The 17,313-nt window shown below is 42.7% G+C and overlaps 1 protein-coding gene across 8 annotated transcripts in view; it reads right to left on the bottom strand.

The window, feature by feature from the left end:
- Nucleotides 1-17,313, bottom strand: part of MYO16 (myosin XVI) — a 607,668-nt gene that overhangs the window by 301,022 nt on the left and 289,333 nt on the right. For 7 of the 8 annotated variants that reach the window (XM_073349543.1, XM_073349573.1, XM_073349563.1 and 4 more), the window contains 2 exons: nt 10,479-10,554; nt 5,871-6,024 (listed from right to left, as the gene is read on the bottom strand). In XM_073349543.1, coding sequence (XP_073205644.1) covers nt 5,871-6,024; nt 10,479-10,554 — 230 coding nt within the window. Of the gene's footprint in view, nt 1-5,870; nt 6,025-8,617; nt 8,694-10,478; nt 10,555-17,313 lie in introns of those variants that run through there. The other variant, XM_073349582.1, reaches the window with a different exon arrangement.

Below are 17,313 nucleotides of genomic sequence, written 5' to 3'. Positions count from 1 at the left end.
TTGGGTTATGCTCCAACATTCTCTTGCATGTTTATTCATGAGTGATAATGTTTTATCAGAACAATGAGAAAAACTCAGATCAGATGGTAATACAAACAGTAAAGGTACATCATAAACACATTTTGTAAATCCCAAACGACTTGAGGTTGCTGATACAATCTGAATATGTGGAGAGGGAAAGAGCACTTACATATAATCATTACTGGCATTTCTTGTAATTTATCTTCCTAATCTGTCTCTTGTAAATCACATATAGTAAAATTAGTCAATGGAAGAACAAGAAAAGAAACATATTCCAGTACAGGAATTATTGCTTCACAGTCCCAGGAGTTTAGCCAGCTGAGCCAAATGATTGCTCATCAAAATCATGTCTGCTTGGTAACCTAGCATAATACAAACACCCTGACAACAAAACTTTTCTCTTTAATTGAGGAGTACATATTGACCATCAATTCGTCTCTTCATACTGTTCTGGACAAAATCAATGCTGTAATTGAAACCCAAATTGGACAAATTAAATTCGGTTGCTAGGGCAGGGACAATTGACAATTGGTTTCTAACACTGACTCCTTTTTTAATATTGTTCAAAATATGACTTTAACAGCTCTATTCAACTACACACTCTTCACCTGTTACAACAGAAGAAATATCTATATGTTACAGTTACAAAGTATTGTTTCAGTTTACTCTTACAGATAGCTCATCTGAATCATACTACATATCCTCATATCAGAACATTAAAACTCAATAGGGTGCAGAACTGAGCATACAAAAGCAGGAAGGGAAAGATAAAGTTCACCCACCATTTGCTGTGGCCATGGTCTTGATTAAAGGAACAATTGCCAGATTATTATTACTTGTATTGTGGCAGCGCTGAGGATATATCTACACAACAAAGAAAAACCTGTGTTTGGCTTGAGCCAGCCAACTCAGGCTCACAGGACTGTGGGGCTGTTTCATTGCTATGCAGACTTCTTGGCTCCAGTTGGAGACTGAGCTCTGGGACCCTCCCATCCCTCCAGATCCTAGAGCCCCACAGCCTGAGGCTTGCGAGAACAATTCAGCTGGCGTGGGCCAGCCATGCATTTTTCTTTGCTGTGCAGACATGCCCTGAGACACCTCAATCATAGATCAGGGCCGCCATAGTACTAGGTGCTGTACAAACAGATTCTCTCCAAAGCCAAGATCTGCTCAGCATGCAAGAATGTAGGGGAGCGGATACAAGAGCCCATTACACCTCCCTGATTCTGATGGCACATACATGCAGAATAGGTTAGGGCAGTGTTGGGCAACCTGCAGCCTGCGGACTGCACATGGCCCGTCAGAGCAATCTGCTGGTGGGCCACAAGACATTTTGCTGATGTTGACCATCTGCAGGCACAGCTGCCCGCAGCTCCCAGTGGCCGTGGTTCACCTTTCCCGGCCAATGGGAGCTGCAGGAAGCAGCAGCCAGCACATCCCTGTGGCCCACACTGCTTCTCTCAGCTCCCATTGGCCAGGAACGGCAAACCGTGGACTGTCAATGTCAGCAAAATATCTTGCGGCCCGCCAGCAGATTACCCTGACGGGCCACGTGTGGCCCGCAGGCTGCCCACCACTGGGTTAGGGCAATCTGGGGTCTTCTGTAATTTATGCCATCTGACAACGGTCTCTTAAGGGACTGTACAGGAGGACGTGGGGAAAGGACTGTTCTGTGCTCTAACTATGCCAAGGCCAAGTGGGTCATCGTCCAGATATGCTGATTCTGTGCCTGCTGAGAGATCTCCCACAGCAGGGAAATTCTCAGCTAGCCAGTTCCAGTTGCTTTCTTGCCCCTTTATGCTGCAGTAGAGAATTTGACACAATTTGTATTTGTAAGCCTGTTCTAATCCTGTAAACTTCTACAACACCAACCAAACTATGGTATCTGGGAACTTATAAGCATCAACCAAGTTATGGTATCTGGTCATTGAATGTTGGGAGAGAATATAGGACAAACAGAAGTGTGATGTTCCCTGCCCCTTCTGGGGTTAGCTTCATTATATTTTTGTTTAGAAAAATGTAATTATCCTCATGGCTCCTGCTACTGTGACTTGTCTTTTGTCAAAAGATGGATTTTGCACTGAAGGAATCAATCTAGAGCAGTGTTTCTTAACAACCAGCCCGAGGATTGGTGCCAGTCCCAGAGATCTCCCTGACACAGTTTAGGAAGGCTGCAAGTCAGTCCTTGGCATCAGAAAGTTTGAGAAACCCTTGTCTAGAGCACTGTCTAAACTCCTCTGGTTGGGTATTACACAGCCTAGGTCACAGTACCGAAAAGGACAAGCCTCCTGCTCCTGTGAATTATTACTAGATCTGCCCAGAGTGAGCCTCTGAGGACAAACATAGATCAATAGAAAGGGGGAAAGAGAATATAAAGTCAGGCAGTTTCATCTTCCACAGATGGTTCATCTTCAGAATCAGTTATTTTAATTTTTCAATGAATTTTTACAGGTATTTCTGGATGAAGGTCACATTCCACAATAGTTATTTTCATTATCATCGTATAAATGGTAACCATTGGAAATTTCTCAGTGAGTCATGCTCTTCCTCTACATTTTAGGAAGCAAGGGATGAGGAGAGAAGATCGCACAGCCTCTGTGCTGTGTCCCAACCAAGTCCTTCAAATGTTGATAGCTCTGGAAGGCAGAGTGCAATCTGTGACACAAAGTTCCAGAGTACAGGAAATCTGAAATGAATGCATAATCTAATGATCAAGCATAACAAAAAAGCTGTTAGGAGAATAAAGAATGGGAGGCTGGTCAAGGGGCAGGAAGAGTCCAGGTCAATGTGCTACAGCTAAACTTCAGCTTCTAGTTAGCCTGTTTTCAAAAGTGCACATGGCCAGAAAAATTCAGTTCACATGCATGCACCTAAGTAGAAGAGGTGACTTCAGAACTTAGCAATATACCTTCTTGTGCATGCACAGAATGACAATGTTTAACTTTTTTCCTAAAGCATCCCTCACCTCCAATTTAGCATATTGTGCACTCCTTGCTAAAGACTATGTATGTAACAAGTTCCAAAATTTTGAATGTGTCAAGTTTTAAAACTCAGCTATTGTTCGGTTTCAGAGAATCAAAAATATTATTGGCTGCATTTGGAGATACTTTGATAACCATAGGAGTCATCTGGAAAACCAACTAGCAAACAATTTTTTTTTTTTAAAGAGGTAGGTTTAAAGGTAAGGTTGCCCTCAGGCCAGGCAACTCCATTTTGCTGTTTTTGAGAATGGCACATCACATAAAACTGCAGGATACAGGTTGAAAATTGTTTGTTAAAAATGATTGGTATGTGTATAACTTTCACTTCAGTTCTGTGTTTATTGAGGATGACAAAACGAAAAATCATCACTGTTACAATAATGGTGTTATTAATGTTTTCACTGAAAACAAAAAAGCCTATCTTAAATTCAAGGGTTTGTAATGCAAAACCAATGTTTGACACTTTGAAAGCTGAACTACTTTATTATTTTAAGATTGTTAAGATTACTTATTCATTGAGCACAATGCAAGTTTTATGTAAAATGATTTTCTTATTCAAACTATCTTCACCATGAGGATTAGATGGGATTAGAATTTGTCTACACCAGCACTTTACAGCGTTGTGACTGCCTCACTTAGGGGGTGTGAAAAAACACCCCCCAAAGCGCAGCAAGTTTCAGCACTGTAAAGAACCAGTGTAGACAGAGAACCAGCACTGGGAGCCACGCCCCCCAGGGAGGTGGGTTTTTTGGAGCGCTGGGAGAGCTCTTTCCTAAAGCCACAGCAGTGCTTTAACGTTGCCAGTGTAGACTAGCACTGAACTAGTGTTCAATCAAAAAACCCAAGACTATCCAGCATCCAGCTACATTAGTGATTGCTACAGACACATTCCCAAACTGGAATAAACGCTCCAGATCTACCATGTACTAAATATAGAATCTTTCCTAAATGTGACAGTGTAACATGGAACCTTGAATTTAAAGGGTTAACCATTTCCTGGTTTTCGTCTGTTCCTTCCTGATTCTTATATAGTCTGTAAACTCTTTATGGAACATAAATTGTAACTACTACTAAACATCAGTGATAATATATACATATATATATACCGTTATATAAGGCACTGGTGAGACCTCACCTGGAATACTGTGTGCAGTTCTGGTCTCCCATGTTTAAGAAGGATGAATTCAAACTGGAACAGGTACAGAGAAGGGCTACTAGGATGATCCGAGGAATGGAAAACTTGTCTTATGAAAGGAGACTCAGGGAGCTTGGCTTGTTTAGCCTAACTAAAAGAAGGTTGAGGGGAGATATGATTGCTCTCTATAAATATATCAGAGGGATAAATACCAGAGAGGGAGAGGAATTATTTAAACTCAATACCAATGTGGACACAAGAACAAATGGATATAAACTGGCCACTAGGAAATTTAGATTAGAAATTAGACGAAGGTTTCTAACCATCAGAGGAGTGAAGTTTTGGAATAGCCTTCCGAGGGAAGTAGTGGGGGCAAAAGATCTATCTTGCTTTAAGATTAAACTCGATAAGTTTATGGAGGAGATGGTATGATGGGATAACATGGTTTTGGTAATTAAATATTCATGGTAAATAGGCCCAATGGCCTGTGATGGGTTTTTAGATGGGGTAAGATCCAAGTTACCCGGGAAAGAATTTTCTGTAGTATCTGGCTGATGAATCTTGCCCATATGCTCAGGGTTTAGCTGATCGCCATATTTGGGGTCGGGAAGGAATTTTCCTCCAGGGCAGATTGGAAGGCCCTGGAGGTTTTTCGCCTTCCTCTGTAGCATGGGGCACGGGTCACTTGCTGGAGGATTCTCTGCTCCTTGAGGTCTTCAAACTACAATTTGAGGACTTCAATAGCACAGATATAGGTGTGAGGTCTTTTTTAGGAGTGGTGGGTGAAATTCTGTGGCCTGCATTGTGCAGGAGGTCAGACTAGATGATCATAATGGTCCCTTCTGACCTAAATATCTATGAATCTATGAATCTATACATTAAACTTTATTTATTTTATTACTCTATGTATAAGCGTTTTAGTTGTTTTATGTAGAAAAAAATGAAAAGATTATACAAACACACAGACAAAAGAGCAATCAGAAATAATCTTACACTTTTCTTTATAAATGATCTGCACCTTTTAAAAAATCCACACATTACAATGTCTGGAAATTAGCAATTAAGGGACCAAACCTGTTGCTCACTGCTATATAACCCCCCTCACACCCACCCAGTTTACACCACCTTTCCCAAGTTTAAGAGTGTCCCCTTCTAAAATTTGCAAGAATACAAACAAAGATCAAAATCCAACTTTTTGTCAAGAGAGAGACTTGAATCTGTGTTCCACCTAGTCACTGAACTCTGAGTTCATTCTGTGGAATGCTACCATTCTCTCCACCTCACACCTGAATTACCATATGTGGTACAATTCAGACTACAATCAGTAACTACCTGAAGCAGTCTTTACTTCTGTCCATAGGCGGTTCTGTTATTCTTATTCTCGGAACATGACCCTGCTCCTATGGAAGTCAATGGTAGTTTTACCAGTTCATTCTTATCTATCTTAATGGGAGCATGATTGAGTCTAAAATGGTACCCCACAGTAATTCTCCTAAAATAACCCAGGAATTTTTACTGAGGAACATAACAATACATTAGGTTCTTCTTACCGTACCTTACAGCCTATATTGATTTACAAAATTAAAGCAAACTTAGTAGAGATGGGGAGAAACATATATCAACTTTCTAAAATGAGGAACCTAATTAGCCCATCAGCTGTGCTTGCAATCTATGGGAAAATCTTGCCCCAGCATTTTATCACTTTAATACACTGAACAATAAAAAAAACTTACAGTTTATTGGAAAGTGCAGGCAGATCATGGATGATCTCTTCATATGGCTCCTCTTGTGATAAAGTAGAAACAGATAAAGGGTCTTTCATTTTTTCCTCCCAGACAGTTTCAGCCTTCAGCAGCATTTCCTCAATGAATTCAGAAGCTGCAATATCTAGATAGTGGCATAACAAGACTATCAGGCAAAAGAAAGTAGAACAGCAAAACCCTCCTTGACTCAAAACTCCAGATCAGATTAAGATTTAACAAAAGTTTATACCAACATTTTGTCAAAAGGACAAGCACTGCTCCTGATATTTATCAAAAATAGTGCACTAGGTTATTCAGAAAAAATAAATGTATGATGCCTTCAGTATGAAATTACATCATCATTGATTACAAAACTTCAAAGCCAGTCTCATTCTACTAGGAGCTAAACTATTCAATATTATGTGAACTACAGGAAGATAAAAATATTGAATGCCATAACTGAAGAATTAAAGAGATGGGGTGGGTGAGGTAATATCTTTTATGGGACCAACCTTTGTTGGTGAAAGAGAAACTTTTGAGCTACACAGAGCACCCACGTTTTCTCTCTAATATCCTAGGACCAACATGGCAACAAAAACTGTGCAAACAATATTTAAACAATGTTTTTGAACAAAAGAGAGTACTGAAAGCTCTTGGTATATTTTTCCCCACAAATCAGTCTGACACTTAAAATTGTATATTGATTTGCACAAATTGAAGTGCTGAAAGCCACTTTGTTTTTTGTGCTATCTGAATATTCTGAGTTAAGGTTTAAGTTTTCAGATAAGAGGCTGGCTTATGTTCACTCATTGCAACATTTCCTCAGAAGGTAAGGTATTGTACTTCCACAGAAGGATTTTTAATAATAATGCTTTGTTTAATGTACTAGACATTTCTTTAAAAAAAGAAAAGGAGTACTTGTGGCACCTTAGAGACTAACCAATTTATTTGAGCAGAAGCTTTCGTGAGCTACAGCTCACTTCATCGGATGCATACTGTGGAAAGTGTAGAAGATCTTTTTATACACGCAAAGCATGTGTATAAAAAGATCTTCTACACTTCTACACTTTCCACAGTATGCATCCAATGAAGTGAGCTGTAGCTCACAAAAGCTTATGCTCAAATAAATTGGTTAGTCTCTAAGGGGCCACAAGTACTCCTTTTCTTTTTGCGAATACAGACTAACACGGCTGTTACTCTGAAACTAGATATTTCTTTGGTTCAGGGGTGGCCAGCCTCCTCAGAAGTTAATATGCGGCTCCTTGTATAGGCACCGACACCAGGGCTGGAGCTACAGGTGCCAACTTTCCAGTGTGCCGGGGGTGCTCACTGCTCAACCCCTGACTCTGCCACAGGCCCTGCACCCACTCCACACCTTCCCGCCCCCTCCCCTGAGCCTGCTGTGCCCTGGCTCGTCTCCCCCCCACCCCGAGCTTCCTGCATGCCATGAAACAGCTGATTGGGAGATGCAGGGAGGGAGTAGGGGGTGCTGATCAGTGGGGCTGCTAGTGGGCAGGAGGCGCTAGGAGTGGGGGTGGAAGCTGATGGGGGGCTGCTGACATATTACTGTGGCTCTTTGGCAATGTACATTGGTAAATTCTGGCTCATTCTCAGGCTCAGGTTGGCCACCCCTGCTTTGGTTGCTCCTCTTCTCCAGGGTATCTGCCTTCTTCACCTCTAATACTTTATTTATAAGTAAGGCTAAGATTTTGTCACATATTTTTAGTAAAAGTCACGGATAGGTCACGGGCAAATAAAAATTCATGGAAACCTGTGACTTTTACTAAAAATATGCATGACAAAATGCAAGCTGAAGGCAGGAGGCCTGGCTCCGAGCTGCGGGTCCTGCACTGCCTGTGGCTCAGAGCTGTGGGGTCACCCCGACACCCATGCCTAGGAGTGCAGCAGCCCGGAGTTCTGGGGGGCCCCTCCCTCCTGCAGGGCCTGGGAGCTCCAGATGTCCCCCCATGGCCCGCAATGACTGGGAGATGCAGGATCTCCCGGCCCCCCACAGGGGCTGGGAGCTGCAGAGAACCCCCCTGCCACCCACGGCGGTTCAAAATTCCTGGGGCCCTGCTGCCTGCAGCTCCCAGGTGCCACAGGTTGAAGTCATTGAGGTCTCTGGAAGTCACAGAATCCTTGACTTCCGTGACGTCCGTGACAAAATCGTTGCCTTATATATAAGGTGACTTATGCTGAGGACACTACTTCTCCTAGCCTGCCAATAAGACTCTTCAGTTTTTTACAGTACTAGACTTCCATTTTCTCATTCTATATTCTATATACATTCCAATTTCAAAATAATTAATTTCCTCATATCTACTCTGAGGACGTTTCCTTCTGAGACAATGACAGTGCTGCTCTTTGAGTCTAGTGGGCTAGAGACATGCCTCGAAGCAGCAGTACTATGGAGCAGGGTAAACTGCTTTTGCGACATTTTGCTTTTGCAACATTATTAAACATCCAGGGTTCATTTAGCAGCTGCTGCTGTGCCAACCTATATGAAGAGCAGAAGCAGCATGCAGCCATGTACCCTGGAGAAGCAATGGGCTAATTGGTGGGTGGAGGAAGAAGGAAAAAGGAAGACCCTCAGAGGAGGGGTAGAGGCAGTTTTTGCAAAGGAGCTGCAGAGCTGACCAGGGACGGCCATCTCTGCAAAAATAAAGGGTTGCAGCAAACTGGGAAACATGTTTCCCTGTGATAACTGAGCTGATCATGATATCCTGATCAGGGCTCACCGGTTATGGCCTGCCAATCCTGAGCATCTCTGAAAATCATGGAGATGAGCATCCGACATTGTAGCATCTAATTCTGGATATGGGGAGGTAGAGAAAGACAGGAACCACCAAAACCAAGTCTCCAAAGGAATAAGAAAATCAAATGTATGCTAAAAATAATACTAAAAGTTATAAAGAAGACATTTGATGCATGGATCTTTTTATATTATGTTCTCAGGTTTTTTGGATGACTTTGGATTACATAAAGTATACAAGAAATGTTATTATTTTAAAATACATGTAAGCAGAGTCTGAATGAGCTCTCCCCGACATCTAGTGATGAGCTGCAGAAGAGCACTTCAGGGGCTAATCTTGTTTGCATGGGTACACCCACCCTGCCTATGATGGCCTTGCTTGCCCAAATGATCATTTTTGGCTGGTGTTGGATCCTTGTTATTGGGGCAGGAGTAATAAAGGGTTGTTATCCTTGCATGAATCAAGGGCAGCAGAACTGTATTTGGCATATCCTGATTGAGAGACTCACCCTCAACTAAATGGTAATCGCTAGGCAGGGGACATGGGTTTCAAAGCCCAGTGAGTTGAGAGTGGGTAGGGACAGGTACTTGTACCTGGTGGTGTGGGCCCTGCTTAAGGGCCTTCGACACCATTTGACTTGTCATCTCTTCACTGTGTAATAAAAGAGCTAATTTAGACTCAATTGAGAGACTTGTTACAAACTGAAGAGCTGAAATTACTGATACCTACGTCTAAGTGTTAGACCTGCTTTGGGACAGTGTCTCTGATGCAAGAGACTGTCCAGTGTGCACCAGCAGTGAGGCTCCCCCACTAACAGCTGAAATCACTGAGAGCTGTGTTAAGAGATGGGGCCTGAAGACATCTCGGCGACTGGCTGGCAGGGCAGCCAGTGGAGAGGTGCAGTAATCAGCCAGCCAGGCAGCTGGTGGAGAGGGCCTAAAAGAAGCCCTGCAGAGAGGTGCAGCGATTGGCCAGCAGCATGGCTGGCAGAGAGGCGCAGCAATCAGCCATCAGGAGTAAGGTGCCTCCTTACCCCTCCCCCCCTCCACCCAGGGTGGGAGGTAAACTCTGCAGATGAACCTCTGAACTCTGGGTCTGCACTGTCCAAGGACAACAACTGTGAGTGGGGTGCAGAGAAGGGAAGGGCACATTAAAGGGTCTTTTGCTGAACTTAAGAACCTGAGGGAAAAGGACACTGCCCAACTTATTTGGGGAGTGGTCTTTTGTTCATGGTTTATGTTTACAAGCCCTGTTTGCAGTGTTTTCCCAAATTAATGCTGAGATATTTCCCTCCTTTTATTAATTTTTTTTGCTACACTCAGACTTTGTGCTTGAGGCGCCCAGAGGGTGGTGTGTAATTGTCCCAGGTCACTGGGTGGGGCTCGAGCTGGTTTTGTGTTGTATTGTTGAAAAGGAACCCCTAGATACTGAACCCAGCCCTTGTTGCTGCCAACTCTTACTGGCAGAAGGGCTACATACATACTCTTGAATAAATCATCACCTGTTCTATAACTTTAACAAGATCCTTTAAGGCATTGATCCTTGCATAATGCCACATCTTCATAACCCAAAGGCGAGAGGTGAAAAGCAACCCAACTACAGCAGTATCTCATGAACACATAACCTCTCAAAACTTCTTGAGTCAGTCTCTTTAAAATTACATGATGCATTCTTGTGGTGGAATTATGCAGTAAAATTTGCTTTGAGGCATTCACATGCCTCCAATACAACACAACTTACTCTTTGTATGGTGGGCTAAGCCAACAGTATACAGATGATGAGAGGGAAAAATAAAGGACTATCACATTTATTAGCACATAAATAACATTAATGGATCATCACCCACCTGAGGGTTTTTCATCGTTGCAGTTGAGAACACTGGGGTTTGCCTGATGCATCAACAGCAGTTTCACAAGGTTTGTCTAGAAAAGGACAAAAAATATTTTTGAAGTAACAAAAGTATGATGTGAATATCACAGTTACAATTCAATTTAAAAGGCCTCTTTAGTCAGTACTTCCATACCATGCGAAGCCGTAGAGTGATATGGTCCACCTGCCCCAACCAACCCTACAACCATTGTATATATTTCTAAACTAAGAGGTGCACACAATGTACACTTCTTACACAAACCTAGGATTTCTTCTCCAAATTTCAGTGTATCCCAGGCATACATACACTCTCCACATGCAGCGGTAATCCCTATCAGCAACGACACATTAACATCTCCCACCTGCCATGGCCCGGATCCCAAACATTCCACACATTTAACAATGGGCTTGTCAACACAAGGCTGTTAAAACAGACGAAACTGGGGAAGCTCTTGTGGCCAGTCACTGGAATAAAGCCCTTTTTGTGGACATTGCCAGGCAGATGTTTGAGAGAGGCACCAGCCAGGATATTGACCAGTGCCAGATAAAAAGCAAGGAGCTCAGGAATAAATACATTAAATGAGGGACAAAAGGAGGCAATTTGGCACCATGTGACCTGTCCATTTCATGATGAGCTGGACTGGATCCTACACAATTATAGCACAACTCGTCCAAGACAGCATGTGGAGCCTGCTGGCTGCACTCTCCCTCATGTCAGGGAAGACTGGCAACTCTCACCAAAGGATGAGCAGGAAGATGCCGGAAAGGAGCAGTCCCCTGAGAGCTAGGATCCTTTTGGGATCCAGAACCCTGATGCTGGGCCAGCTGGAAAGCCAGCTGCTGTTATACCTTGCTGCAATGCATCCTGATTCCTATCCTGCATCAGCTGAGCCTGAACCCAGCCAGAAACTCAGGCCAGTATCAAAGAGGCAGATTCTCCTGTAGGAAACTTTGCCATGTAAATACATCGTTTTACAATTTATTATTACTATGCTATATTGCTTTTCTACCTTCTATGCCAGGTGCCCCATGGCCACAGCCATTTTAGATGACCTTCTGAGTTTCCAGCTCTCACCTGCCTCTCTCCATCCAATGCTGCCCAGCCTACCAATACATGTTTCTAAAATGACGGCTGCTCTGTCCAGTCAATTCGCCTCTGTTTCATGCTAATGACACAACTATCAACAGTTTTCAGTGGCATGGAGAGCCCTTGCCCATCTGCCTATTTTCCTTTCCTCTTTCCTTGTCTGCCCTGCCCAATGAACAAACCCCATGTCCTAGTCCATTCACCAGCCCACAATGGAGGCTGGCATATGGCACAAGTGCAGCCTCTACCCTACCCCACTCCCAGCAGCACATTTAAATAATAGGGAAAAAACAGTGGTTAGAGGAAAAGACATTTGGCTAGTTTTCATAGTTTACATGAGGTAGACATTGACGTTGCATGTTCAGAAAAGATACCAGTTACAAACAGTACTGTTCCCTGCTGAGGTTGAAATGCCCTCTAACACATGTTCTAGCTGGCAATCATTGCAGGACCCTATTTATTTTTTTCTGCATTCTCTGCATCTCTACAGGAGAAATAAAGCAGAACGTAAGACTGAGGAATTGTTTGATCTTGGTTCGCACATTATAAGGAATAGCTGCACATCCATACCCACCGCAATATAGCTTGAAAGCCCCTTCCACTCCTACAGTACTTCTGCTCAATAATATCAGAGTGTGTCTCACTGGTCTGCCCTCTGCCGTTTTGAATAAGATCATTCCTAGTCACCTGCCTCACCCTAAAGTCATCGAGAGTCAGGACAGCGTAAAGGACATACAGAGGGGGTAACTGTCCAGTTCAACCCCAATGTCCCCCCATAGTGCCCTCACCTCCTCTGACACCATAAAATGCCTCAAATGAACAAACAGAAGTTCCAAACCAAAACAGGAGCATAATTCCAACCCACCCCACTCCTCTAAGCTATTAACACACCGTGGCAAATACCACATAGAGCAGACAGAAATTCCAAGGCACCCCATGCCAACTCACACTCAGAGTTCTTACTATCCCTGAGGTTCCCCAAGACTGGGAAGAACCTTAGGGAGGTATAGTCACATATGCATACTAAAAAATATTCTATCATGGCCTCTCCAAAATGTGAACAACAAGCAACTGTTTTTTTTTCTTCCATATTCCCACAGTCACAAGGACAAGGCTTCTATCTACTGTTCAGAGCCTGGCCAGCCTGAGGGGATTAAAAAAGAAAGACAGGATGAGATCTTTGGAGAACTCATGGCAGAGTCCTAGAAAAAGAGCACACTGGCTTAGAGGTGGAAGCGGTACATGATGACTCTGAGGGAGAAAAGAAATACAGCTGTCCCAGGAGATCATGGCAGTGGCCAAGGACAGTGTGGCAGTGGCCAAGGAAAGCATAAAAAAAGATGGGGATGCAGAACCAACTCATGGACACTATCCTGAGCCAGGATGCTCTACTATAAAACATGTTCCTGCTAGGCCAGCAGGTCCAGTAGTCTCTGAGACAGGACCCGGCCATGTCCTTCAGCCTCCTGGCCAACACTGGCCAATAGGACCAGCAGCAATTCCTCCCCACTGTACCACACAGCACTTGTTCCAAAGGCCATACGGCACTCAGCTCCAACATTAGCCCATGAAGAACACTGGTTCCTGGAAGTCCAGATCATTTGAGTCTTATAAAACACCTGAAATTTTTGAATTGCTGCCCAGAATCCCCTCTACAAGATGAGGCAGAGGGAAGATTTATATGCACCTGTAATTTTAAGCCTACACCACACAACCTTATTTTTTGCACTGTTTGCACTGTTGCACTTTCCCTTTGGTTTGCACGGTTGTTTTCTTCAAAGGTTTGCCTTTTGTTGATTAGTCAGTAGATTTTTTTGTAAACGATTTTTTTTTAAAAGAAAGGCATTGTTATGCATCTATCAGTTCAATTCATTTTTGTTTTGTTTTGTTATTGTTGTTTTCTAATAAAAACATTTAAAATCCATTTTGGTCCATTATGACTCATCACTGCATGTAACACCTAAAATCCTTTAAATAAAGCTAAAATAATTCATATGGTTTTACAAAAGTATATAGGCAACATCCTGCTTCCACCATCCATAAGCAATACTACATTGCTCACAGTCTATGCCAACTCCTCCCCTGCCTCCACAGATTAGTAACAGGATGTAGCTACACATGTTCAAGCATAAGACTCAAAATACGAACCATAGGCATCCCTGACAATATTCCCCCAGGGGTTAGCATTCTCTGCCTTGCTGGCTGCTTGAATGGCTTCAGCCTCAGCCTCTCCCGCATTGTTAAAGGCTTTCCTCCTTGGTCTCACAAATACTGTGCACAACACTGCATGCAGCTATAATGGTCGGGATGGTTTTTTTTCTGCTGCTTTCAAACATTCCATAAGCCTTGATACCTGCCTTTCAAACAGCCAAATGCACAATCGATAACCATGAGGCAACTACACTGGAAATGGTTAAAATGTTCCTTTCTTCTGTCCCAGTGGCCTGGTACAGCTTCATTAATCGGAACATCAGAGAATAAGCGGGGGTACCCAGAATAACCAGACCAAACTCCATATCCTTAATGTCCATAGTGGTCCTGGGGGAAAACAGTCCTTTCTCCATTAATTTATATAGAACTGAGTTCCGAAAGATCCTCAGCTGGATCCTTCCAGACCACCCCAGCAGGGTTATAGGCAAAAATGCAGGTGATCTAGAAGGGTCCATCTGAGGATGGACTTTCGGAACTCAGTTCTATTTAACTGCATTTTTGTCTATAAACCTGCTGGGGTGGTCAACCAATCCTTTGAGTACCAGGGAGAAACACCACTTCCTGTTTATAAATTCTTCACCCTGGCAGGGAAAAATGATAGGTATGTGGGTTCCATCAACTGCCTCCATACACTTTGGTACTCCCATGTAGGCAAAGCCATCAATAATCCCCTGAGCATTAATTATCCAGCTTTATAACATGGTGAGACAGTACCATATTGATGACACAATGGACCTGCGTAAGAATGGCCCCCATGGTTGATCTGCTCGTGCTGAACCGGTTGGCTACAGCCAATGGCAACCTGCTTCTCTATAGGTATGGGACACTGCATGTTGGTATGCTGTTGCTGACGGTCTAGGGGCAGCTCTGTACAGATCTCAAAAAAGGTATCCCTCCCCAGCCTTACATTCTCTTGCCACTGCTGGTTTTCTGCAGAATTATCCTCTCCTGCCATTCCACATGGGTTTGCTGATCCAGGAACCGGTCCTCTTGTTCCAACAGAGCGGTATCCTCGTCCTGGTGCAACAGCTTCACAGCATTCTCCTGCTGCTGGAGAAGCCGGGGATGCTGCCATTGACTATTCTGCACCTGCCCCATCTGCTGAGTGGTGCAGCAGGCAAGGCCTATGCTGAATGTGTCCAGATCTGAATGTTGTAATACAGCCCAAGCAGCCTTTGTTTATTCATGCTTGCCACCATAACGCTGCAGTGCATTTCTGGTCCATGCTGGCAGCATTTCAAAAATAGTGCTAGCCCTCCCAGAAAGAAAGCATGGGGCAGAGACGGAAACTTGAAAAAAGCCTGAACCCACATGGCTTCTGCTTTGCATCCCACAATTCACAGGGAAAACAATCCCATGATGCACACTGCTTAGCCGTGAACCAAAGGACCATGGGAAAACCTTTGAGAACTCTACTCCCTCAGTTCACATAAACCACCGCCATGTGTTCACACGATGCAAACTGAAAGTGGAACAGGCATCCCATGTGTATGCTACCGGTCTTTTCTGTGAGTTATCAGATGCACATCAAAAAGCTTCACATTAAACTCCCTGTGCAGACAAATCCTGACTCTGTACTGTCACTGCCAAACTAGGGAATTGAATCCTAACCAGTACAAAGGGGAAACTGTTCTTTATAGCTAAAAGAAATTGGGATATTTGTCTTATGTTTATCAGCCCCTTTGATAATAATAGTAAAAATTATCTTGACCCAATATTGTACTCTCAACATAATAATTTTTCCACTCATCTTGCAAGAGTGCTGCAAACAAATGTTTTTTTGAAGTTCCTGCCATTATACTGTATTGTAGCCTCTTGAGATATTTGTACAGCAAACACTGCTTGTACATTATCTAGTCTGATAAATGGAATGATTAGAAAGAAAAAAGTAAGAAATGGCACTAAGAAGGGGTGGGGAATTTATAGAGCACATGGATACACAGCTGAAAAAAAAGAGAGGTTCTCTGGGCAGCTTGGAATATATGGTAAAAGGCACAATGCTTACAACATAAACACAACCAGACAGTTGAGGACTAAATGAACAAAGATAGATCAGACAGAAAAGAAAAGATTCTTTAGACCAGTGGTTTTCAAACTTTTTGTATTAGTGACCCCTTTCACACAGCAAGTCTCTGAGTGTGACCCCCCATACATTAAAAATGGGGGGAATAATTTAATTTAATGAAGGCTGGGAAATGTCATCCCCACTGAGCTAATAGCTTGTGACCCCCATGTAACCATCTTGTGACCACCTGAGGGGTCACGACCCCCAGTTTGAGAATCCCTGCTTTAGATCAAACTAAGAAGAGATCTAAAGAAAAATGAGACCTGGATGGGATGCCAGTAGAAGACTAGTAGCATAGACACAATTTGTCATGGAAGGAACAGTATGATGGTAAAAAAGGCTAGTGGCAGGGAAATTGTTCCAAAAGAAATAATACAAATATTAGGAAGACACAAACAAGTTAGTAAAAAAATAGAAAAATGGGAAATTACTTGATAAATGCAAAAATAAAATATAGTGTCTATTCATACAAAGCAGGCAAATATTGTTTATGGAATACTGCTAAAATAATTTCTTTCTAAAACTACTTCAGGCTCCTCCCCTTTCTAATTCTGGTTTTCCTTTCTGGTAGTAGCAGCAGGGACAACAACTGTAAGAGCGAATGCCAAATCCAATTAGCCCTGCTCACCAGTTAGAACCCCTAACAAATCTTTGTGTGTTTTTCCGTTACAAATGACATCTACCATGCTTAGTCACTGAGCAGACTAAATCAGCCGTGATTGCATAATCTCTTTAACAGTGATTCTAGAAAGAAGTAGCGGCAGTACTAAAAAACATTTATTTTATTCTATTTCAGTTCAGGAAGAATCGGCAGCTTCTGGGGTTAGACTAAATTTTGGTCTTGGGCCATGCTGTAATGTCAGTGCTTCTTGCTGTTTAAATAATTCCAGCTGGAAACCCTTGATGCACATCACTAAGACTAAGCGATGCAGGTCACTGCTAATTTCAATTACTTTATAACTCCTGCTCCTGGATAGTGAATGCCTGGCTGCTTTGGTTTGAAACTAATTCCGTTTACATGCTTTAGAAGGAGGAGGTTAAAATCCAGCTGGCATATCTCTGCATAGAATAGTGCTGCGTCCACAAAGGAATGGATTTCTACAATAGCTACAGTATACCAGTCCTAGGAAACACACAGTCTTCAGAAAATGCCTCCTTCTGCAGATGTCAATTCTATAGAGACTATGACTAAAGTAGAGATAATTAACGTAACATGAATTGTAATATCTAATGATACATTAGAGATCCTACAGACAAAAAGACAGATAACTGTGGATCTATCCTTAGCAAATCAAATAATTTTAACCCTTGTTTTTCCTAATGTGGTTGTGCCAAATACTATACGTGAAAAGAATATCTTCATAAGGAATGGTTGTGTGCTAATAAATATTATTATAGAAATTATTTTTAAATGTACACTTATAAAAAGTACGAAGTTCCTCAAGGGAA

This window comes from Lepidochelys kempii, chromosome 1 (assembly GCF_965140265.1).
Source record: "Lepidochelys kempii isolate rLepKem1 chromosome 1, rLepKem1.hap2, whole genome shotgun sequence".
Lineage (NCBI taxonomy): Eukaryota > Metazoa > Chordata > Testudines > Cheloniidae > Lepidochelys > Lepidochelys kempii.
This window is presented reverse-complemented; position numbering and strand designations above follow the sequence as displayed.